This window comes from Lacerta agilis, chromosome Z (assembly GCF_009819535.1).
Source record: "Lacerta agilis isolate rLacAgi1 chromosome Z, rLacAgi1.pri, whole genome shotgun sequence".
NCBI classification, from domain to species: Eukaryota; Metazoa; Chordata; class Lepidosauria; order Squamata; family Lacertidae; genus Lacerta; species Lacerta agilis.
In genome coordinates, this window is record NC_046331.1 from 30508340 (window position 1) to 30533897 (window position 25558).

The 25558-nt window shown below is 43.3% G+C and overlaps 1 protein-coding gene across 1 annotated transcript; it reads right to left on the reverse strand.

The window, feature by feature from the left end:
* Positions 1–8895: 8895 nt before the first annotated feature.
* Positions 8896–23666, reverse strand: ARL13A (ADP ribosylation factor like GTPase 13A). The gene is made up of 9 exons (XM_033137583.1): positions 23560–23666; positions 21001–21071; positions 18410–18659; positions 15983–16088; positions 14891–15096; positions 13224–13317; positions 12021–12240; positions 10151–10249; positions 8896–9045 (listed from the first exon to the last, which is right to left on the reverse strand). Exons 1-9 carry the CDS (start codon positions 23616–23618, stop codon positions 8969–8971), a joined length of 1182 nt encoding a protein of 393 aa, XP_032993474.1. The 5' UTR covers positions 23619–23666; the 3' UTR covers positions 8896–8968.
* Between the last annotated feature and the right edge of the window lie 1892 nt (positions 23667–25558).

Below are 25558 nucleotides of genomic sequence, written 5' to 3' on the forward strand. Positions count from 1 at the left end.
GATTATACAGAGAATACAACAGTTAAAACAATTGGGAGTAAAATCGAACAGGTTAAAACAAATAAAATAAAAATAAAAAGCACTAGCAGGCGTGACGACAGTCTCCATTTGTGGGTTACTCAATTTGTGGGTTACATGCAAGTAATCTGGGTAATTTATTAAATCTATTGATGCTTCAGTGTGCATTCAACTTAAGATAGCATCCCTCACAAAAAAACCCTCCCTCACCACATTCAGAGAGATAAATCCTTTTCATACAATCATAGAATTGTAGAACTGGAAGAGACTACATGGGTAATCTAGTCCAACCCCCTGTAACGCAGGAATCTTTTTTGCCTAATGTGGTACTTGAACCAACAACCCTGAGATTAAGAATCTCATGCTCGCTTTTAAAAATAATAGTTCAGGGGGTTATTTCTTTTTTTTTAATGTAATAAAAATCTTTATTTAATATTTTCAAAATTACAAAACCAAATGTAACAACAAAAACAAAAACAAATTAACACATAAGCAAGCAAACAAACAACAAACAATAAATAATAATACTCAACTGAATACCTATATTAACAAACTCAAAATCTAACTTTAAAATCCAACTTCATATTGTTTATACACCGATTCCCTATTAATTTCCGCTTCTTTTACTCTACCTTTTATTTTAATTACTCCTAATCTTTGAGAACATAATTACCAATCATTCAAATACTTTAAATTTAAATTTAAATTTCCCCATGTGTCTCTCAATCTAAACAAATCACTAATTCCGTTTTCATATCTTCTTTTTCCAAAAAATCATCTGCATATTTCCAGTCTGCTTTTATTCTTTGTTTTGGCATATTTCTTATTGCTGCTGTCATTCTTGCTAAAGTCATATATTCTACTAACTTGATTTCCCATTCTTGAACCGTTGGAATTTTTTCCTCCTTCCAGTTTTGTGCTATAAGTAATCTAGCTGCTGCACAAGCGTACAGAAGGATCCCTTTTCTATCCTCTGGGATGTTATCCGGCGTCATACTCAATAGGAATATTTCAGGGTTTCCCCCCCGAATGTGATTTTCAACATTTTTTTAGTTTTCCATATATAATATTCCAAAAACCATAGGTCTTTTTACAATTCCACCAACAGTGGAGATAAGTACCTATCTTATCATGAAAGGCACAAATAGAGGATGGGTGACACCTGGCTTGAGAGCAGTACATGTGAAAAGGATCTAGGAGTCTTGGTAGACCACAAACTTGACATGAGTCAACAGTGTGATGCAGCAGCTAAAAAAGCCAATGCAATTCTGGGCTGCATCAATAGGAGTATAGCGTCTAGATCAAGGGAAGTAATAGTACCACTATATTCTGCTCTGGTCAGACCTCACCTGGAATACTGTGTCCAGTACTGGACACCACAGTTCAAGAAGGATACTGACAAGCTGGAACGTGTCCAGAAGAGGGCAACCAAAATGGTCAAAGGCCTGGAAACAATGCCTTATGAGGAACGGCTTAGGGAGCTGGGTATGTTTAGCCTGGAGAAGAGAAGGTTAAGGGGTGATATGATAGCCATGTTCAAATATATAAAAGGATGTCATATAGAGGAGGGTGAAAGGTTGTTTTCTGCTGCTCCAGATAAGCGGACACGGAGCAATGGATTCAAACTACAAGAAAGAAGATTCCACCTAAACATTAGGAAGAACTTCCTGACAGTGAGAGCTGTTCGGCAGTGGAATTTGCTACCCAGGAGTGTGGTGGAGTCTCCTTCTTTGGAGGTCTTTAAGCAGAGGCTTGACAGCCATCTGTCAGGAATGCTTTGATGGTGTTTCCTGCTTGGCAGGGGGTTGGACTGGATGGGCCTTGTGGTCTCTTCCAACTCTATGATTCTATGACACTTCCAACATTTATTCAAATTGGTTTTATATATTTTTGCAAATCTCTCTGGTGTTAAGTGCCATCTATAGACCGATTTCATCATATTCTCTTTGATTCCTGAACAAGCTGTGAATCTCATATTAATATTCCATAATTTGTCCCATTGTGTTCTGTATATCGGTGTCCCTAAATCCTGTGCCCATTTTATCATTACACATTTCACCTCTTCATCTTTTAATTCCCACCATAATAAATATTTATACATCTTTGCCAATGGTTTATTTGTATTTTCCAATAAAAGCTCTTGCAATTTAGATTTTTTATCCATAAAACCTATTTCACTATGTTTTTGGAATATACTCTGTATTTAATAATAATGCAGCCAGCTTGCGCAATGTTGCTTAATCTGTTGATATGGTTTCAATATTAATTGGTCTTTTTCTTTTAATAACAAATCTTGATAAGTCAACCATTTTCCTTCTTTCATTCTACTATTCATTGATGTCATTTCTAACGGTGACGCCCACCAGGGTACTTTTGGTTCAAGTAAGCTTTTAAAATCTTTCCAAATTTTAAATAACGATTTTTAAATTATGTGGTCAGTGAATTCTCTATTACTACCTTTCTTTTCTTGCAACAAATATGTATGCCATCCCGTAATATTTCTAAATCCTTCTAATTCTAGTAATTCACTGTTTTCAAGCAGGAACCAATCTTTGAGCCAGCATAAGCATGCTGCCCATAATATAATTTAAGGTCCGGGACTCCCCACCCCCCTCTTTCTTTAATATCCGATAGAATTCTATATTGGACTCTTGCTTCCCCTCCTCCATATGAATTTACTTAAATCTCTCTTCCATAAATCAAAAATCTCATTTTCCCCTACAATGGGAAGCATTTGAAATAAGAATAGGATCTTTGGTAATACTGACATTTTTTATCGTCGCTATTCTACCCGATAAATATAAATTTAGATTTCCCCATCTTTCTAAATCCCCTTTAATTTCTTTCCAGATCTTTGAATAATTATTTTCAAATAGATTTATATTATTTGTCATAACCACTATTCCTTAATATTTAATTTTATTTATTATCTCCTATTCTGCTTTCCTTTGTAATTCTACTATTTCTTTTTTATTTATATTTTTGTGATTATTTTGGTTTTTTCACATTAATTTTAAATCCTGCTACTTCTCCATATTTTTGTAATCTATGTTTAAGAATAATGACTGAATCCATTGGGTCCTCTAGCATTATTATAATATCATCAGCAAAAGCCTTTGTTTTGTAAATATTCTTTCCTAATGTTATTCTCTTGATATTCTTATCCTCTTTTATATCTTTAAGTAAACATTCTACTGATAACAAAAATAATAGAGGGGATAATGGGCATCGTTCATGGGATTATTTCCTTCCACTCATTCTGAATTTCTTTTCTCTCCCCCATCCCCTAGTTCCCTCCTCTCCTAGATTTGCATTCAGAGGTGTACTTAGGGTCCCTTGGGCCCTTGGCAAGGAGCTGTATTGAGGCCCCCCCTGAACAAAATCTTTCCTGCAACAGCTGCATTATTTGTCTAAAAATTACTGCTAAAATGAAATTAATTACTGTTGATTTAGTTGTGAATTCTTTAATTCCATTGATTAAATGTGCCATGTAATTTAATGGTGTAAATAATAAATAAACAAATAAAGCAAGTTCATGGTCCCTGGTAGAGTTAATACATACATGTCTAGCACCCTGTTTTAATACTCCAAGCCTTGAGTATTAAATATCTAACACCCACTAGACCCAGGAATTTAGGGTGTCTGGCACCCGGAAACCCATAACACTATAAATTCTATATGAGGAAATTGTGGTTTTCCAGATATTGGGACTCCAACTCTCATCAGTCCTAAAAATCATGTCCAGTGATGATGGGAGTTGGGAGTCCAGCATTTGGAGGGCTACGAGTTCCCCATCCTGGATATGTACTAACAGCAATAGGTTTCTGACTTCCAAGCCTCATGTAGCTAAAATGACAACATTTCTACACAAGAGGGAGGTGTGAGCAAGGAAAAGCAAGGTTTGCAGAAGTGCAAATAAATTGTTTTTTAATCCACTGGAAAAAGGACTGAGCCACAGATTGAGTGTTGGAGGGGAAAATCCTAGGAAACTGGGTTGGGGGTGGGGACAGAATGGAGTATTCTGAGAGAGGCCATGGCTGGCTGGCACACTCCACATGTTAACTTTTTGCTGCAAGTCCAACTTGTTCATTTATATTTGTGTTGTTTCCACCCTTTCTCCACTGGCAGGCACATGATGTGTGTGTGAATGCCTACTAGCCTGCTGCACAAAGGCAGAATTGACATTTGTTGCCCCACTCACTATCACCACTGACAGACCTTGGGTTGTCCTATTGGAGACCGAGAAGCCAATCAGAGCTAATGGAGTGTTAATCAATCAGGAGGGAGTGGAAAATTTTAAAAAATAGAACTGGACTGTTAAACTGCCAGATAGGGCAACCCAGATTATTTCCCTGAAGAGAAGGAAAAGATCCTAGAAAGGGCTATTGTTGGACCCATAAGCTCCCCATCCAGAGAAACAGTGGGTTTTAGGAACCATCTACAAACACACAAAATATTACCTGCTCAAACAGCCATTAGAAAGCAACACAAAAATATGTTTAGTTTTTAAAGTCTAAACTGTATCATGGCTCAGGATTAAAGCCATCCTAATGCAGTTCGTATAGCCATTCCAAAAAGACACTTGTCAGGGTGTGCTTTAAGGATCAGGGTGCAGGATCCAGACTGGCCCTAATGCAGGCCACCTGCCATCCCAATGTTAATGCTTTCTTGCCTGGCTGCTTGTAGAAGGCCCCTAAAGCCCATCCTCTGGGCAACCCCAATTTCTCTGAGTCGCACGCATCCTGAAATGCAACGTTTACCAGTTGCTAACCAGAAGGGCACCAATGCCTTTCAATGGCCGTCCGGCATCATTCACTTTTAGCCTGTCTCCTTGCCCCAAATGCGATGGGCAATGCAGTTCTGGATTTATCTAGGCAAAGCTCCAGATGAGCCTTGAGAGTGATCACTCTTTTCTAGCCAGGTAAGTGGGTTCAGTACTGCAGCCTTGGCGTTCTGATGCTGGACTGGAGGCAACTCAGTAAATAAGATCAGGATAATTCTTGAGACCCCCAGTGTCGTTATTATTATTATTATTATTATTATTATTATTATTATTATTATTATTTGTAGCAGTAGTAGTATACTGCCCTTCATTTAGCATAACTAAATCCTGGGGTTTCTGTGTTTGGCGAAGTTGAATCAAACCTTAATTAATTCAAACTTTTACTAAATCCAGGAATTAAGGGGACTCCCTCCCCCCATTGTAAAACAATAAACATAAATAATCATGTTACAAGTTCCATCTTTAGCAAAAACTAAGAGCCTTAGTCCAAAACCAACCTTGTTTTGCTTACCATCAACCCAATGAAGTCTTCCGGAGAACTGGAAAGCTTGCATACCCTTTCAGAACATTTTGACTGGCCTAGCATAGTAGGGCCCTAGTGTGGAATTTGGCATCTTTCACATAAGTCAGCACAACTGCTTTTTGTTTTTTCCTGAGAGTGAGACATAACTATGTACACACCATGCATTTAAAGCATATTGGAGACTAGCTTTATCTACTTACGGTGGGTGCTGAGGCACAGCAACAGCAAAGGCAAAGGTGGCGTGGTCCCAGATCTGCAGGGGGGCGGGCGGTGGCAGGGCATTCTGTTTCAAGCTCCAAAATGTCGTGGGCCAGCCCAGAGACCTTTGGAGGAACTGGGGAGGGAGAGTGTTGTCCATGGGTCCTTCCATGCATCATTTTAAAAATTGTGCATTTATGATGGCCTGTGCTCATGATGGCACTGGGGCAGTTACGGTATATGTGATCCCACTTTCAATACTGTTTGTGCCTGCAAATGTTTTGGAGCAGACATACTACTTCACTACCAACCAGTGCCTATCCTGGAACTTTTGGTTCTTACCTTTCTTTCAACCACTTTTCTTGTGCAGGTGGCAGTAATGCAATAACACTGGGGAAGGATTGCAGAACAGCTAATAAAGTGAACAGGTGTGCAGATGGTCCAGTATAAATCCACCACTAAGGCATTATATTTGCACTAATGCCATGCTGCAAAATTTAACCACGAGAAACCAACAGCCTATCACCAGATTGGAAGGATGCTATTTCATGAGTCTTTATTGAGTTAGAACAGGACTCACCAGATGTCACTTTACTAAGGGTCCCCTCAAACCTGGAGCCAGCTGTGGAGTACTGTGTCCAGTTCTGGGTGCCACAATTTAAGAAGAACATTGACAAGCTGGAATGTGTGCAGAGGAGTGCAATCAAGATGGTCAAGGGTATGGAAAACAAGCCTGATGAGGAATGGTTGAGGAAGTTGGGTATGTTTAGCCTGGAAAAGAGGAGACTGAGAAGAGATAATAATAATAATAATAATAATAATAATAATAATAATAATAATAATAATAATAATAATAATTTATTTATACCCCGCCCATCTGGCCGGGTCTCCCCAGCCACTCTGGGCGGCCTCCAACAAATATCAAAATACAATACAGAGTCACAAATTAAAAACTTCCCTAAACAGGGCTGCCTTTAGGTGTTTTCTGAATGTCAGGTAGTTGTTTATTCCCTTGACTTCTGACGGGAGGGCGTTCCACAGGGCGGGCGCCACTACCGAGAAGGCCCTCTGCCTGGTTCCCTGTAGTTTTGCTTCTTGCAGTGAGGGAACCGCCAGAAGGCCCTCGGCGCTGGATCTCAGTGTCCGGGCTGAATGATGGGGGTGGAGACGCTCCTTCAGGTATACAGGACCGAGGCCGTTTAGGGCTTTAAAGGTCAACACCAACACTTTGAATTGTGCTCGGAAACGTACTGGGAGCCAATGCAGATCTCTCAGGACCGGTGTTATGTGGTCCCGGCGGCCACTCCCAGTCACCAGTCTAGCTGCCGCATTCTGGATTAATTGCAGTTTCCGGGTCACCTTCAAAGGTAGCCCCATGTAGAGCGCATTGCAGTAGTCCAAGCGGGAGATAACCAGAGCATGCACCACTCTGACAAGACAGTCTGCGGGCAGGTAGGGTCTCAGCCTGCGTACCAGATGGAGCTGGTAGACAGCCGCCCTGGACACAGAATTAACCTGCGCTTCCATGGACAGCTGTGAGTCCAAAATGACTCCCAGGCTGCGCACCTGGTCCTTCAGGGGCACAGTTACCCCATTCAGGACCAGGGAGTCCCCCACACCCGCCCGCCTCCTGTCCCCCAAAAACAGTACTTCTGTCTTGTCAGGATTCAACCTCAATCTGTTAGCCGCCATCCATCCTCCAACAGCCTCCAGGCACTCACACAGGACCTTCACCGCCTTCACTGGTTCTGATTTAAAAGAGAGGTAGAGCTGGGTGTCATCTGCATATTGATGAACACCCAACCCAAACCCCCTGATGATCTCTCCCAGCGGCTTCATATAGATATTAAAAAGCATGGGGGAGAGGACGAGAGCATCTTCAAATACTTACAGGGCTATCATGTGGAAGATGCAGCAAGCTTGTTTTCTCCTCCAGAGGTTAGGACCCGAACCAATAGATTCAAATTACAAGAAAGGAGATTCTGACTAAACATCAGGAAGAACTTTCTGACAGTAAGAGCCATTTGACGGTTGAACAGACTCCCATGAGAGGTGGCAGACTCTCCTTCCTTGGAAGTTTTTAAGCAGAAGTTGGATGACCACCTGTCATATATGATCTAGTTGAGATTCCTGCATTGAAGGGGGTTATACTAGATTACCATTGGTGTCCCATCCAACTCTACTGCTTTATGATTCTATGTTCAATCAAGCCACAATTGTGCTGTTTTAGGTTTATAGAATCCACAGAGGCTCTGGCAGTACTCCAGCAGAAGAATGTTTCAACCTCTGAGTACTCCCCATAGTTGTACATTTACTTTTTAAATTTATTTAACAAACATTATATCCCACTTAATAATAATAATAAACCCTCTCTAAATGGCTTACACAAAATAATATAAAATATTCATAAGAAAATATCAATAAAATCGACAAACTTTAAAAGTAGACACAATAAAATTATGAAAGTACAGATGAAACCAACAGTTTTGAAAAACAATATACAAAATAAAATACGTATAATTTGGTACAGGTAATGGTCCTAAGGGAGTGCCCACTTGTCAATCACAGTTGGACATACATAATAAGGCAATTTCTAAGGGTATCCAGAACATTGATCCTTTCTTCTTTTCTTCACAAATATGATGCTCCCTCTTCATAGGATGAGGCAGGAAGGCAGATGCACACATTGCTGGTTTAAAGTGTACAAAAGCCATTTTAACTCAGTTTTACTCAGTGAGCATTTATGCAGAGGCATACTGAGCTGCTTGGCTGCCGGGTGCGGCAAGCCAAGCGGCACCCTCAGGGGTGGGGCCTCTCTCCGTAGTGTATGCATCATGACGTCAGCTTCTTGTGTAGAATAGGGGGCGGTGGACACACCATCTTGTCTTCTGCCTCAGGTAGCAAAATGACTTGGAGGAGTTCTGAAGGCACCCCACCCCTACTTCTGAGACCAGGGATGCTTCCAGTTGCCTTGTTAGTGGAGCATTCATCCTGATTTCGTTGCAGGGAAATTAGCTGCCATTGGCTATTGAATGAGGATTTGTTATGATTTGCTTCCAGGAAGTTAAGATGAAGCTTGTGTCAAAGCTAGCATTATCCCACACAATCCAGTGCCTTTCCCTTTCCTTATTGCAAAAGAAGTTCAGTGTTTTGAGGGAAGCGGATTTGTTGCACACCTTTAATCTGCCAGGATGTGATTGAACCCCCTTGAAAATAGCAACAGACAGGAAGCACCCTGGCTTTCCATTTGGGGAGGGCTCTTTCCGTCGACTACCAACTGTATGCTAACACCTGCCCCTTTAAACACCTTGCAACACCTTGCGAAGAAAGATGAGCTTGGAACACCTCAGAATTACGGTAGGTCTGGCCTCGCTGCTGCAGTTTCTTCAATTCTCTTAGTACCACTTTGAATCCTCAGTCCCAAGGGAAAGTGTGGAGCACCTCAGTTAGGGAGTGGTTGTAGACTGTGGCTTCCGGCCCTCTGGCTGCATTTTCAGAGCCAGCATGGCTCTCCGATACAAATCTGTGGAAGAAGGAGCCATGGGTGAAACAGGGTGACCACTTACAAATTGCCAGAAAAAAGAAAAAACAGGACATACCGGTACATTTGCACAAAGTGGTGAAGATTGTGACCTGGAGACCTGTGTGCCTGCTCAGTCTGCAATCCTGCTGCTAACTGGGAAACTTCACTGATCTCTGCAAGTTCTCCCTTTTTATGGTTCTTTAAAGAATTTTGAAGCAGACAGCCCTTCAAACAGGGACCATCCTCTGTAAAGTAGGACACAGTCACCCTGGGCTGATCTAATTCCTTTTTCTTAACTGTTATACAAAGAAAGGAAATAACATACTGTAAGACCTCTAGTCCTACACAAATCAAAAGTGGAGTCCCTAAGGCAGCTAGATGGCCCTTGGTCCACCTCCTTCCAGCAACTCCTGCAGCCAAGCTGGTGCCAAACATATGGCTCTGCTTTCCTTTGTACTACATCAGGGGGGCTGAGAGGAAGGGTCTTGTCCTCTGGGGATCCCAGGACCTCCATACTGCCCAGGCTTGTGCCCTGGGGAGACCACTTTGGCACTGCTAACACAGTGGTCTGGCTTCATCCCCAGAGGTGCATGCCAATTCCTCTCAAGGCAGATGGATGCCAACAACAGGTGCCTCCACAGGTGGGATCATATAAATCTGACAATTATTTAGGAAGACGTATACCCTGGTTATCCACCCAAGGATGAACAAGACAGCTAAGTAAATAGTCTAAAGTAGGAATGGCCAAATATGGCAAAGCTGGGCTTTCACGGTTTAAACTTTCTCTAGCCTTGAAAATTTATTTATCCACATTTCTGCGTAACTTGGCAAGCCCTCGTGAACATTTTCCAGCATTTTAGTGAGAATTTCTCCTTATATACATATGATTTGTATGCAATTTTGCCTAATCCTGCTTCCAACTCAATATGGAAGCATTGCCACAGGAATTCACATTTGCCCACAATGTGGCTCAATAAAGACCCTAAAATATGCAGCGCTTTAGTTTCATCCCGAAACTAATCAACCTTATTTGTTGCTTTAATGAGTATCATTGATATTTTGCAACTCTTCCCACAAACCACTTTCCTAGCTGAGTAAGATGTACCAAAAGTGCTTGATAGGTGCTCGTTTGGATGGATCTGTGGTGATTCCTGAGATTTGACTTTATTTTTCAGTCTTTTATTTTTCTTCTTTGTACTTTGTCCTGGAAAAAGAGAAGTGGGGTGGGGGTGGGGTGGGGGTGGAATAAATTCTCTGGTTTGCAAGCCACAGTAAACTATGTTTTGACCTATAGTTACTGGTTAAGGAGGACAGAACTTAGCCAGTATTCTAGATTTGCACAATAAGCTGAACCAAACCATGGCTTGGCTACTGCACTGAAAAGTCCAGGAAGGAGCAAGCCAACTAGAGCCAGCATGTTTGTGCTAAGCCATGGTTTGACTGGAGTGTTGCATGTGATTGAGGCTCATGCCTTGGCAAGAAAACATTGCAATATAATAGCCAGTTAAAGATGTTTATAGAAGTACATTGGTTGTGTTTTTTTTAATAAAAACTTTACATAAGAACTGTCCACAGCGTTTTTCAATTGCTGCAGAATCCTTCCTTTCCCCTCCAGTTGTGCTGTGACCATGTCCAATTAAACTGCCACAGACTCAAATCTCATTTCTGAGCCACATCATATTAACTAGTAGGAATAGAAAGATCTGTCAGTTGTTGTTCTCTCAGTCTCTCATTTTTCCAATCACAAATTCAGTTCCCCACATATTTTTGCATTTTAAGAATAGTAATACTGTAGAAAGGAATCCTCATGAAAATTCACCAGTGTTTAGGGTGCATGGCTAGCCGAGGAGCTAAATGGCAGAATAGTTTAGTGTCTCTAATTGCCTAAGGACTACTTTGATGCAGAGTGGACTTTAAACACATACGATTCTAAACTTTATTCCTGCCCTGGCAGACCAAAGCTGCACATACAGAGTCCAAAAAAAGAAGTCAGCAAGACTCGATATTCAAGAAGAAATCCATGAATCCTTCTTTCAGGCCTCAGATTCAGAGATGGTCAAGGGAGGAATGAGAACACAAAAAGGCATGAAAATGCTAATGACCATGGAGGAAGACAGAGAATCAAACTACTACATAAGCAAGATAAGGAAAGCTCCTGTCTCAGATTGGGCAGAGCTTTCGAAAAGAAGTTTGAGAATCTATCGGGCCAACTTGCGGACTGGACTAATAAAAGCAATGAAGTAACAAACCTAGTGCTAAATAACCAGGTGGACTTTCAAATGCTACAAATGCTAAAATTGGAGGAACAATCTGAGTGAGAAATGAGATTTTTTTTTTTTAATGACAGCATGATGGTTCATTCTTGTCCACCTTCCCTATAAAAGGTGGTGTGAAGCAGGGCTGTGTTCTCACCTTGACTCTCTTTGGCATATTCTTCTTCCTGTTGCTCTCCAATGCCTTCAGCTCAGCTGAGGACAGTGTGGACTTTCATTCAAGGAGTGATAATAAGAATACCTTTATTGTCATTGTACAACCTGTGTACAATGAAATTAAATGAGCCTCCCCCAACCCAAACACTCAGTCTCGTGCTTATCAAACAACACACCACCTCGCAAGTCAATTTCACTATGTTATTTTCGCTAATGGAGGCCTGTCCACACGAAGATGAAAGCACGGCAGATCCTCACCTGCAAGATGTTGTTTGCAGCTGATACGGCCATGACAGTGCACTGTGAAGAAGTTCTACAGAGACTCACTCAACCCTGAAGCTCACTGAAGTGATCTTGGGCCAGTCACTATCTCTCAACCATAACCTACCTCACAGGATTGGTGTGAGGATAAAATGGAGAGGGGGAGCACTACCTATGCCACCTCAGGCTCTTTGGAGGAAAGGTGGGATGGTCATATAATACTGCTACTTCTTCATCGTCATGCTTCTAGCATTTCTATCATGTTTCTAAGAAATTTATGTTTACCTGCTGGGGGTGGAGTTGTTTCCAGAACTCTGGGGTTCTCTTGGGCAACCTTGTTGCTGGGACGGCGGACAGTGACACCTCCCACTTTGCTCCCACTTGCTGCTGCTTTAGGACTGTCATCTTCTGTCAAGGTATTCTCCGACTGCACCAAACCTTTCTTCTTCACCTTCGGCTTTAATTTCCCTTTCTTTTTCTTGGAGGCCACCGCCATTTCTTCTGGCTGAGCAAAAACAAAGTTCGTGCATGTGAGGAAAAGCTCTGTCTCTGGGAATGCTTTCAGAAAACACGGCACAGAAAATGTCAGGAACATAGAAAGCTGTATAACTGAGCCAAACAGTTGGTCCATCTAGCTCAGTAATGGACTGGGAACAGCTCTTCAGGCTTTCAGGAAGGAATTATAAGTTGCCCCGGCCAACTTGTAAATGCCAAGGATTGAACCTGGGAGTGTCTGCCTGGAAAGCAGGTGCTGTGCCATTGAACTATGGCCTTGCACACTAGGGATGCTGGAGAATTCCAATGAAAATTGAAACTGCCGATGTTCACTTATTCATCTCATGTCCAGACTCCAGAACAGAGATCAATCCAGCAAATACAATTGGCATTCACTGTTGCTGCTGCTTTCAGTCTGCAAACGATACATAATTGATTATGTACCCCCTCCCACATTTGCATTGCAATTCCTTTGCATTGAAATGAATGCGGTGGAATAGCATGATGACAACATAATTTATGGAATTAATTACAGAAATCACATAAATTATGTAGTTTTGCCATGGCAGACAGTGAGATAAGCAACAGCAATTTTGATGGAATATGAGCTGCTGAAATGAATGCAAGGTGGAATGGAACAGAAAATGATGCCTTTTTGCATCCCCATTGCCCACACATGGATTGTTCTTGACTTCCTGATCATGAGTTTGTTTGAGTGAAACGACCCATTATTTCTGGTTCAGATGTAATGCTAAGGCAGGAAATGTGATCTGTTTCTCCCCAGTGCTAGCAAGGAGCAAACAGGGTACAAATTGTTCACACGTGGTAAATAATTAACTGTTGTTTGCCATGATGTCTAAACCTGCCCATTATGTCACTAATTAATTTTATGAAACAATGCATATTTAATTTTAATTAATTAATTTTATGAAACAATGCATCTTTAAAAGTGTAAAATTCCTGGCAGAAAAATATAGCAGAATCACCAGTTACCTGGGAGGGGATATTCTGGGGCAGCTTTGTGGGTTTTCTTTCCTCCATCTTGGCATTTCCTTCTTGGCTGAACTCCCTTCTGGCCAATGGCTCCCTAAAGGCAGATATAATAAATTATTCAAAAGATGCACATATGTACATATTATTCTATTCCTTCAACTTTGAAACTAAGCAGTGATGCCAAAAACAGCTCTGCCATCTTCTATGTCTATCTGGTACAACAAATAAATGTAGTTTTTGGAGAACCTGGTCTCTATTCAACTACAGATCTACTGGTGGACCCTTGAGCAAATCAGGTGCAATCCCTACTATATATTTAAAGCACTTTAGAAACACATGGGTTCCCTCAAATAACCCTGGGAATTGCAGTTTACATAACTACATTCCAGCACCTTTAACAAATGACAGCTCCTAGGATCCTTCAGGAGAAGGTGATGTGCTAAATTTGTATTAAATATATGGTGTCGATGTGGCCTCACTGTTTCTCATCCTCAGTTTCTCAGCCTCAGTCAATGTCAAGTAATTGCTGCTGTTTGGGTAGTAGTTTCTGTCTCTAGTCTTTCAGCTTGTCCCATTTGCTCTAATTTTTAGGCCTGTGGGCACACTTGCCCCGCACATGCACACACTTCATTTTACCAAGGAATCTGGGTAAAAATCAGATCCAATAGAACAGGGGTGGCCAACTCCCAAGAGACTGTGATCTACTCACAGACTTAAAAACTGGCAGTGATCTACCCCCTTTCAGGGGGTTCAGGTCAAAGTTGTTGAGCTTTTTTTCTTTGTTTTTTAAGGAGGAAAGCCTCGTTTTAAGGTTTCAGGGCGATGCTGACTTTTTTTGGGGGGGGCAAAGTTGTTGACCTTCTTTGGGGGGAGCCTGTGATCTACCAGTGATCTACCACAGGCATCCAGTGATCTACCGGTAGATTGTGATCTACCTGTTGGAAGTGCCTGCAATAGAATTAAGCTGAGCTTTGAAAACCACATGCAGCTGAAAAAGGAAGTGGGAAAGAGCATCACTCTGTCAACTTCCTTCTTAATCTCTATGTACTTTTAAAAGAAGAAAAAGGCAAGCACTCTCTTTACTTTATGACCAAGAGGGCAGAGTGTGTGTGTGGGGGACACACACACACACACACACACACACACACACAGGTTTTGTTGGCCCCAAGGTAAGACCTCAAGGGTGCTATTGGAACCTTGGGTGCCATGTTGTTGACTCCTGCTTCGATTTCTGCTCTAATTGTTCCCTTCTTGTCTTTCCCCTTTTTACCAGCGTGCTCTCTGTTCAGCTTTTCACCACATTGCTCTCTTCTTCACCACCCTGCACTAAGCAATCTTCTTATAAACTGACCTTTGTTTTCTTTTCTCACCATTCTGCGCCCCTCCCATTTGCATTCTAGGAACATGAAATGTAAGCTGCTTTATACAGTACTGAGTCAAACCATTGGCACATCTACCTCCATATTGTCAATATTGACCAGCAGTGGCCCTCCAGGATTTCATACAGGAAAATTTTCCCCACCCTTATATAGAAAGGATGGGGATTGAACCTGGGACCTTCTGCATGCAAAGCAAGATGCTCCAGCACTGAGCTATGGTCCAACCCCCTCTAAGATCTTAGGAGTAGGCATTACACACAGCATAGGCTTGCAGGAAGGAGGAGGAACCTGGCTTCTGATGTCCTGTTCCTGGATTTCTGTACTTTCTTGGATACCTCCTGCTCTAGTGACACTTGCTGTTCAGGACTGTCTTCCTGGATGCGACCACACAGTACACTGTAGTTGATGGCAATTGTACGCAACAGCCAATGTAGCCCTTGAACGATGGCCCAGCATTGGATTTTGGGAAGCCTTTTGGAAGCTGAACATGGTTCCTGTAAGATGAAGATAGAGGACAGCCAGTCTGAAAACCCAGCTGCCCCATTCAAGGCAAAGAAAGTGGAGGTGTTTGTGAGTTGGCAGATAGATGCCAACAACAAAACCATAATACCTATGGGAGGTCTGTTACAAGAAACTCTGGCAGGCCCTCTCTGGTGACATGTTGAGACCAGCAGGCAAAGGGGAGACATTTCTTGGTGCAATGCAAAACCTGCTAAATGACAAGGGAAATTGATGTAGATGAACCGGCTTGGTGCAAGAAGCCACTTTCTGCCAAACATTAATGTATTTTCTATGCATCAGGAGTTGTTAAGGAGCAAAGTAGACCTTATGTGAGCTAGATAATGCTAAGATAGTGCTGCATTCCAGGGCCAACCCAACCAGGAGGCAAGGGGAGGTGTCCACTTGCTCTCAGTTAGCCCCTACCTGCTTGCCTTCTTACAACCTGTGCAGGGGATGTCACTGGCTCTTATCTCTATCCTTTTTAGTCTTAGGGTTGCCTTTGTGCAACCACAGGGAGCTGGAAGGGGGCAAAACTAGAATTATTTGGCTCCATCTGTCATGGCATCTGAGTCTGCCGACTGATGTCTTACCAGTCCCAATGGCCACCAGCCTCCATTATTCCAGGTGTTGTGGGACTACAACTCCCATCATCTCTGACCGCAAGGACTCCCTGTCCAGACCTCTCTGGCCCAATTGCCTCAATTCCATTTGGCAAGAATTAAAATAGGATATGTAATCTGAGCAAGAGGAAGTAACAGTCTGTATAAACTCCATGGAAATGATCATCACGAAGGGCAGAGTGGACAAAAGAGAGACTTCCTTTTCACCCCCCTTGTGAAGAATAGCCAACCTGTGTAAAGAGGGTATTATTTTACTTACAATTCGACACAACGACTTGTTTTCATTCACCAACTTTTCCAGAGACAGGCACTCAATGATCTCACAGGGCAAGAGAGCGTCCAGCTTGTCCTGCTTGTTTGCCAACCTTGAACCATTCACATAGAAATTGGAAAACAGAACAGACGGAAAGGCAAGATTCCATTAGCAAACAGCACACCCACTGTTATAGCTATACCATTTAAAAAAGCAATGGGGAACCTTTGGCCATTCAGATGTTGTTAGACTACATGTCCCATAATTGCTGTCCATTGGCCATGCTGGTTGTGGCTAGTGGGAATTGTAGTACAAGGGTGAAAGGATCTGTCTACTTCTCCGTTTCTCCTTTTTCCAATCTTACATGCACCAGCATTTTAGTGCAAATTTATCCCAATAATATAACTTATAATATAACTTATGGCCCCCTTCCCCGCAATATCTCCATTTTTATGCGCACTTTCCCCTTATATATGCATTTTTGTACACATTGTTTTTTTGGAGAACTGTATCACAAAATTTGGGTAAGAGTGGATTACGATTAATTGCTGTGTTTTGGTTTGCATATTGCTTTAGAAAGTGCAAACTTGATAGACTGAGCTTTAAAGCTTTAAATGTGTGCTGAATCAAATTTATTTTCTAACCCGAAGTCCAACAACATCTGGAGGGCACCAGGTCTACTATGCAGACTTGAATGGGCAGATCCACACGCTTAAAGCACTTTTAACACACATTTAAAGCACATGACTTCCTCAAAGGAATTCTGGGAACTGAAGTTTACCCCTCACTGAGCTACCATGGCCAGCACACTTAACAAACTACAGTTCCCATGGTTTTTTTTGGGGGGGGGGGGAGGAGCCATGTGCTTTAAATCTATGGTGTTGATGTGACTTTAGGCTTGATAAAAGACCGCTAATAGCTCCGATATTCTGCTGGTGTTATTCCATGGGTGCTAGGAGGGCCCAAAAGATGAAGTGATGGTCAGAGAAGATGACTCATCCTGATATACCCCTTCTAGTTGGGAAAAGGGTTAGGAAAGTGCTAAACTATCTATCCCTGCCTCCAGACCATGGGCAGGCAAACTAAGGTCTGAGGCCCAGATCGGGCCCAATTGCCTTCTAAATCTGGCCTGCGGACGGTCCGGGAATCAGCGTGTTTTTACATGAGTAGAATGTGTCCTTTTATTTAAAATGCATCTCTGGGTTATTTGTGAGGCCTGCCTGGTGTTTTTACGTGAGTAGAATGTGTGCTTTTATTTAAAATGCATTTCTGGGTTATTTGTGGGGCATAGGAATTCGTTCACCCCCCCCCCCCAAATATAGTCTAGCCTTCCACAAGGTCTGAGGGACAGTGGACCGGCCCCCTGCTGAAAAAGTTTGCTAACCCCTGCTCCGGACTGTAATTGTTTTGTGGGAAGGATTCAAGCACACGGTAGCAAATTAGGTCTGCACAATTAAAGTAGATTAAAGCATTCTGCTGCTGTAGTACAATAAATCCATTTTTAAAAAAAGAAAGGAAAGGAAAGGAAAGGAAAGGAAAGGAAAGGAAAGGAAAGGAAAGGGGTGACTTTTTTAGTCAGGAAAGTGATGGGGGAAGGCACTGAAAGGTGTGAGATGAACAAATTATTAATGGGAAGAAGACATATAAACGTCCCACAACCAAATAAGGATGAATGCTATTTGTTGTATCACTGCCTCATCAAACAAATTAGAATGGATGCTCAATAAAGAGTGGACATTGTACAGCCTCCACAATAGCTTTGTGCAAGCAAACCAGGGTGAAGAGTCAGTAATTATCTGGAGGAGCTCTGTAAGGTAACAGTATTTGGCTGTAGGGAGCGGCACCTGTTTCCCGTGAGACCTACTACAGGAGTCATGGGCTTTGGCTGTCTTTTGGAGCATTTAACTGCACCTCCATCTATGCTCTCTGTGTGTGTTTGTAGCTAAACACAGATATTACAAAACACCAATGAGCTGCCTCCAGTGGCCACCTTCCAAAGGGAACTAAAACCTGCCCCCTGGAACTTTTCACTGATCACAGAAGTGGGCTGAGTGTAAGCTTATTGAGATGGCTTGAAGATACATCGTTTCCCCTGTAAACTGCCTTGTGGATCTGATCATGACTTGGAAGGCATAAAACCACTCCATTTACTGCTCTCTGTGGCACTTTGCAGGTGCCTCGGATCAGTTCTGCCTGCAACTTCTCTTTCATGTCAGTGGATCTAACATGCCCAGCATCTGATGTCATATACTGTATAATGTCAAGTGGATGGCAGGTGGATGTAGCTTGGCTGAAATGGCCTCATGGGCCTAAAGAGGAATCTCAGTGGGTCTAATAAAATGGGGGGGGGATCTCCACCCCTGTTTTACACCCACTCATTCACCAAAGGGTACAAACAAAGGAAGGAAGATGCCAGGAGAATCAGTATCTCACAGTAACAGAGGCTTTCCTGAAACTTTGGGGTGCCCCAGAACACGGGAGAGAGTCTTCTTGGCCTCTTCCATCCTTGCCACATCGCTGGAGTCAAGCACAAAGATAATTCCATGAGCAGTGCTGTATTGGTCCCTCCAAGTTCCCAAGGACTGCTGTCCACCAGGCAGGTCAATGAGGGACACCTCAAACCTGTCCACCCTGAGTGCCGTCTGGTTTGGCTTGGTGATGGGAAGCACTTCACAGGAGAGGACTGCAAACAAAAGTAGCAAGAGCAAACGAAACAACAACAACAACAACAACAACAACAACAACAACAACAACAACAACAACAACAGCGGGCATCAGTCTCAAGGAAAAATACCGGTAAGCTCATACACCACAGGAGCTTTCCTCTAATTTCCAGAAAGGAATTATAGGAAATTGCAAGGAGGGCCTGATATAAAATGTTGCACAGTGAAGCATTCCTGTTCAGGTCCTTCCTCTAGGATACACCATTGTATTTGCCCACTCAAGCTCTGTTTCCCATTATATTCCCTTGACAGTCAGTATACACTCAGGCTGTGTATGCATCATGCATTTAAAGCACATTTCTTCCCCCAAACAATACTGGGAACTGTAGTTTGTTAAGGATGCTGGAAATTGTACCTCTGTCAAGGGTTAACCACAGGTCCCAATATTTTTGGTGTGTTTGTTTGTGTCCTTTAAATGTATGGTATGTATGCAGCCGAAGTCCTTATTATATTGTTTTGGTAGTCTCCCAGTTTTCTGTTCTTCTACAAACCTTGGGGTTTCCCCAAGCCTACTGATACTACTGTCTTGGACATAGGTATTGCCATTTTGGTGTTTTGAGCAATGGTACTCATAGCCCAAATATGGGAAATTAAGGGAATTATAGAGCTTTACTATTTAAGTGATGGTTGTGCAGAGTAATGTGTCAGGTCAGCCAGTGTGTACTGGGCTCATAGGCAGCTGAAATCAGCAACAAGGGATGTAGGCTGATGCTGAGACTCAGGTCTACCTGACAGCCAGTCTCCTAGAACTAAACTATGTAAGAGTGGCTGAGGAATGTTATATGAAAGAAAGGCCTCCAGCACAGGCTGAGGACTCATTCACACTTCCTTTTGCAACGCATTTCTAGGCACAAGTCTGGGCCTCCCAGGTCTATGTCCCAGCGTGTTTTACTGCTGAATCAGAGCAGATGGGTTGCTGTTTGCTCCAATTCAGTGGTAAAACATGAGTCTTCCTTGGGAAAGCACCAGAACAGAACAGAACACTCAGACACAGGCCTGGAAAGCATGGACCTATAAACTCATCCATAGCAAACCAATACAGAATTACTGCCTTCCCGGTGACATAAAACATTTGCCAAGTGAAAGAAGCAAAACAGTCTAACATTACACTCTAGGTCTCCAGGGAGATCAGATGTCTGCAATGTGTTTCGATGACAAAAAAACAAATAAAGATATTTAGCCACTATCTTGGTGAGCTCCTGGTTATACCCCAGTAATAGAAAATGTATGACCTCTAGTTCTGGTTTCCATTTGGGGATACAGAGTTGATCTAGGAACTGCTGGTGGAGATCAGCATATAGTTTACATTTAAGAACCATGTATGTAAGAGTTTCCACCAGATGGTCTTCACATGGGCAAATTCTTTCTCCTTCCACTGTTCCTGAGAACCTTCCCCATAGGAGCTTTGAGGGATTTGAATTAAACATGGCCAGTGAAAATGCACTTCTTTCTTGAGGATTAAGTAAAAATTCAAGATAATTGTGGTTAATTTCATGTGCCCAAGAAAGTTTAAATTTGAGAGGGGAACATGTTTTCTCTGCTGTTGCTGCTAGTTCCTGGCGTTCCCACAACCTAGTTTTTATTATAGCCTTGGCAGATGGTAGGGGCATCAATCGCAAAAGTTCCACTGACAGCCCAAGTTGCTGTATCTTTATGTTAAACCGCTGTAGCCCTGGGGAAAGAAAGGGGTCTCTAACAAAACTTCACTAAGGAGAGGATCTTTATCAGTTGTGAGGAAGATGTTTAACCAGCATATAAGAAATCTGGCCCAGGCAACGGACTCTACCTTGTGTTGACCTCCCTCTAGACACAAGGCTGCATAGGGTACACAATGTGGGACAGCGAAAATCTTAAAAAGGAAAGCTGCCTGCACTTGTTCTACCAGCTGGGTAAACCCTGGCAGCCAGACTGGAATTCCATAGAGCAACTGAGCTATAACTTTGGCGTTGAAGACCTTGAGGGCAGAGGGGATATGCGAATTACCTCTTGTTATAAAGAAATGCATAATGGCCTGCATAGACATCTTACTAGCATTCACCGCCGTTGCGCAGTGCGAGGACCATAGAAACCTATGATGGAATGTAATTCCCAGGTAGTTGAATTCGAATACCTGCTGGATGGATTTTCCACCAAATACCCAGCTATAGCTTTTGCGTGAATTCCCTATAAACTCAGAGCAAAGGTTAAGTGTGGATGAGCCTTTAGAAACACTCCTGTCAGCTTTACTAGGCACTGAGTTCAGGTTCTGGAGTGGAAGAGCTGGAAAGCTTAGCTGACGCTAAGTTCTCCTCAGCAACTCACCTCTCTGGATTTCTTTCACCAGGGAACTTTTTCCTGCACTGTCTAGGCCAAGGACAAGGATGGTCACTTTCCTGATGGGAAAGAGAAGGGTAACGTAAAGATGCAATTTGGTAACACCTTTGAAGGGAGGGAGGATTAGAGTTCCCATAGTAAAGGGAAATCCAGATGACATGTTTAAAAAGCATGGCCTTTTGGTGACATTTTGTTGCAGAGGGACACTGTGAGAAACTATTGCATGGAGATGTGGCGGAATAATGCCTGCTGATGGTTCAGGTTCATCATGGGTTAACCTATCACTCCCATGTTAGGTAGGTGTTCCCTGGGAGGTGGAGCTAGTTGGCATTCTAAAAGGAGGGGGAACAGCCTTGAAAGGCAGTTGGGGGTTTGGCAGTTGGGGGTGGAGGATTAGAGAGAGAAAAAGGGAGGTTAGGTTTTGGGGAATGGGAGGAAAGGTCATTACCAGAGCCGTCTCATCCATTGGGGCTGGTGGCGCGGCGCGCCAGGGCGCAATGGCCTGGAGGGCGCCTCCGTCCTCCAGCCCCACTGGCAGCGCCTGCCGGCAGCGCCCTCTGACTCCCGGCAAGGGAGCTGGCCGGCCACGCCACGCCCTCTGGCTGCCCAGCAGAGCACAGGAGCACAGCTCTGCGCGCCCTTCCAGCGCTTCCGGGACGCCCGATGGGGCACAAGCTGCCCAGCCGCGCCGCCCGGCTGCGCCGCGCCATCCGGATGCGCGCAGGAGCGCGAGCCGACCGCCCTCGCCTCCCGTCCCGTAAGCGCTGGAAGGGCGCGCAGAGCCCCGCGCCGCTCCAGCGCCACGCCCCTCATCCCCCGCTCGCCCACCCCCCTCCCAAGGGGCGGCAAGCGCGGGAGGGAGGCGGCGGAGAGGCGGCATGGCGGGGGCGCCGGAGGGATAGCCGCGCCAGGGCGGCAGATCCCCTTAAGACGGCTCTGGTCATTACCATTGCTAAAGGGATGCAGGAAATGTTATAACAAAGCTGAATTACATGAGAAGAAGATTTGTACCAGTAATAACCCGAGACATCCATGTTTTCAAGTTACCTAATAAAGTTAAATGTGCTTAAACGTTCTCTGACTGTGGCAGTGTATCAGTACCTGAAGAGGTGTGACTAAGAGGAGAGAACAAAGCTTTCCTGTGGAAGAGGAAACCGTTTGATTATTCTCCTGTCATACAGAGGGCTGGACAGTGAAGCCAAGTGTGCTGCTTATTTGCCTAAAGGGAAGGCAAACTGCAGTAGTTGGGAACCCTGGTAGGGAGATCCCATAGGTGGCAAGAGGTTTTCAACCGTAGAGCCCTGAGGTACCCCAGAGACAACTCCCATATGAACACTGAAGGATTCATCCTAGTTGTCAGTGAAACCTAGGGAGAGTCACTGTTGGGGAAGTACTGAAGGGGAGGGAATAGGATCCCTCACAGGAGACACCTTAAAAAACAAAACAAAAAACTGCTTTTTGCACACATCCATTCCACCCTTCCTCTCCATCCATATGGCTGCTTTTGTTGTTGTTGTTGTTAAGAAAGATGCATGGCAAGTCCTAAGCACACAGCTTCAAAAATGTAATTATTGTAATGAGTACTTTGGCCCTGAAGCTCTTCACAGTGGGACTAATAGTTCTTCCGAAAAATGTTTACAAGCTATCGTTTTGTGAGGATAATTACTAGTGATGTGAAGGGTCTGTTTTATTTCTCTCCTCTTTCCCCCACCACCCCACAACAGGTGGAGGAGTTCTCTGTTTAAGAATGGCAGGCAAAAATTAATCAGAGCACATCTTTCCTCATCATTGCATTGCCACTCTGAGGGAACATGGCATACCCAACCCCTCTCTTTGTGAAAATGTGACATGCGTAGTAGCATAGTGAAGGCCTTCTGTGTTGCTATAGTGATTTTTTTGTGGGGCGCAGGCCTGGTTGAAAGGGCAACATATACTTGGAACAGAAGTGGATGGAAGCACGTGGTGGATCACTTGGCAACCAGCAGGGCTCCAGCTTATTGCCTTAGCAACCTTTGTTTGGCACTATGCAAATAAACCAGAATTCAGTGGTCATATAAAGCTGAGAGAGAGATGTATGAGTCTTTCGTTACCCAGAATGCTCTGCTTACTTAGGCACTAAATGCAGCAGTTCCTTAAAAAAAAAGGAAAAAGATATTGAGGCTAAAAGCAGGACCAGAGCAAGGCATTTGCTGTCTGAGGAAAATAACAAGATTGTGCTGTCTCCCAGTTCCACATGCAGAAGTCAAAGCTTTTCATAGCAATGTTAAATCGCTGCTGTTCTCTCACCAAAGTGTACTTGCCTCGACTTGGGGCTTGACTTCCAGGATTCCAACAACTAGACCTGGGGCTGCCACCACATGTTACTTTCATCCTACTTAGTATGCTACCCTTGTAGAAACCCATAGGAATGATGATGGGGACAAAGTTAGTTAGCTCAACCTGTGGCTCCATCTATAACTGGCTTTGCCTTCACCTAACACCGGCTTCCCAGCCTTCTTCCCCACCAGTCCCACAGGGCACCAGATACACTTGGCTCTCTAGATTTACCTCATTGGCTCTTGGATAGCTTGCAGCCAAGACCAGCAGTAAGAGAAGAGGTGAAACATACTCCAGCAAACCACAGAGATGAACAGGGGCAGGGTGAGTCTCTGGTTTTCCCCACTGTCCTTGAAGAAAAATAGCAAAGCAACAATAATCCTGTTGTAAGATTTTCTTCCCTTTAGAAAAATGTGGGGAGGGGGGATGCTTGACTGGTGGCTATGTGCGAACTTCAGTATAGGGCAGGTTGATTGCTTAAAATAAATAAATAGCAGACCTTAGATTTTAACTAAGACCCCAGGATCAAAGGAACCCAGTACAAAACACATGCTTAAAATCAAAGATTTTGGACCCCACAATTTTGTTTTGAATAGCAGAACTGAATGGCGCTTTCTTGGCCCTTCCGCACACATGAGAACATAAGAACAGGCCTGCTAGATCACGCTAGAGTGCCCCATCTAGTCCGCCACAGATTGCCTGTGGCAGACATGCAAGCAGGGCATCAGTCACCCGAGTACAGCAGCAGTCTCCCCTCCTGAAGTTTCCAGCAATTGCTATTCAGAAGAATTACTGCCTCCAGTTGTGGAGGCAGATCGTAGCCATGAAGGCGAGCACTCACTGATAGCCCATTTCTCTGTCGAATCGTCTTTTAAAGCCATCAGAGTTGGTGGCCATCGCTGCCTGTCATGGGGGTGAGTTCTATAGTTTAACAGTGAGCCAGGTGATGTAGTACTTTTATTTTGTCTGTCCTGAATCTTGCAGCATTCATCTTCATTGGAAGCCCATGAGTTCTAGTTACAAGGGAACAGCTTTTCTCTATCCACCTTCTCCATGCCATGCATAATCCTTTATATACTTGTATCACGTTGCCTCTTACTCAGCTCTTCTCTAAACTACCCCACTCCCAAGTGCAGTGAGTATACCTGTATATTATACGGTTGTAATCTATCCTGGGCCCTTACAGTGAAGTGCAGTTTTAAAACAAACAAACAAACAAACAAACAAACAAACACCTTATAAATAAACACATCCTGTCCTCAAATCTCTCTTTAAAAAGCTCTTTACGTGGACTTTGATTCAGGATTTGGCTCTGTAAGAGATTGATGGTCCCTCGCTTCACACACAGCACCTCCCCTTTCCTCTTGAAGATCAACCCCCAACAGTCAAATAGGCCTAACCTAACAGAAAGCCATGGCCAGGAATATATTTCAAATATGTGTGGCTAGCAAACCAAGGCAGGCTGAAGAATTCCTATTAGGTCAGGAGGGTGAAATTAAAACAGAAACTCTCACCTGTTTCTTGCTTTCATGTGCTGCTCTTCCCTGTTGGTGGCTCCGCTGCATCCAGCTAAACCTAATCTGGATTTAATGTATTCCCTATCCCTTGTTTCTTTAATCCCAAGGGCATTCAAGGGAGGAAAAACGGCAAATCCAAAGGGCTGTCAGTTTGAAGGCCTTGCTTCTTTATCCAGAAATGACAAGGTGAGTGTGAGAAGATGCCTATGATTTCCTGAGCGGGCTATGCCCTGAGTGTCTGAGGAAAGGAGCAATCACATTTGTCACTTGTTTTAAATGGCTTGAGAAAATGGAACACACCAATTGGGCAGTTCAGCAAATCTCGTGTAATGGATCACATCACGGTTCAGTCAGTCATGTGTTGATTTAATCCTGGGATTGACCTCTCTGCACCTGCAGAAAAGCACAGCCATTCATTCTACAGTCGTTCTGAAACTTCTTTATTTGCAGACAACAGTCAGTCAGTGTACTGGATAGATCAGAGATGGGGAACTTCTTGTCCTGCATAATTTGTTGGACTACAATTCCCATTATCCCTGTTAATTTTCCATGCTGGATAAATTTAAATTAAAGTCTTATGAACAACTTAAAGATAATTTAAGTGATTGGTTGCAATATCATCAGATTAATGAAGTGTTTAAAATGGACAATAAAAACTTTGGTTTTCAATCTGAAAAATCCAAACTGGAAATAGAATTGTTGGACACAAAGAT

Bases quoted from the DNA above. Each gene is read 5' to 3' on its own strand.
- ARL13A (XM_033137583.1), bottom strand. From the start codon at position 23,618: ATGTTTCACCTCTTCTCTTACTGCTGGTCTTGGCTGCAAGCTATCCAA. The intron at 18,660-21,000 runs GTGAGTTGCTGA...TTTTGTTTGCAG, and splicing joins GGTGAAAGAAATCCAGAGAG to TCCTCTCCTGTGAAGTGCTT. The intron at 12,241-13,223 runs GTAACTGGTGAT...GTTTTTGCTCAG, and splicing joins CCCAGAATATCCCCTCCCAG to CCAGAAGAAATGGCGGTGGC.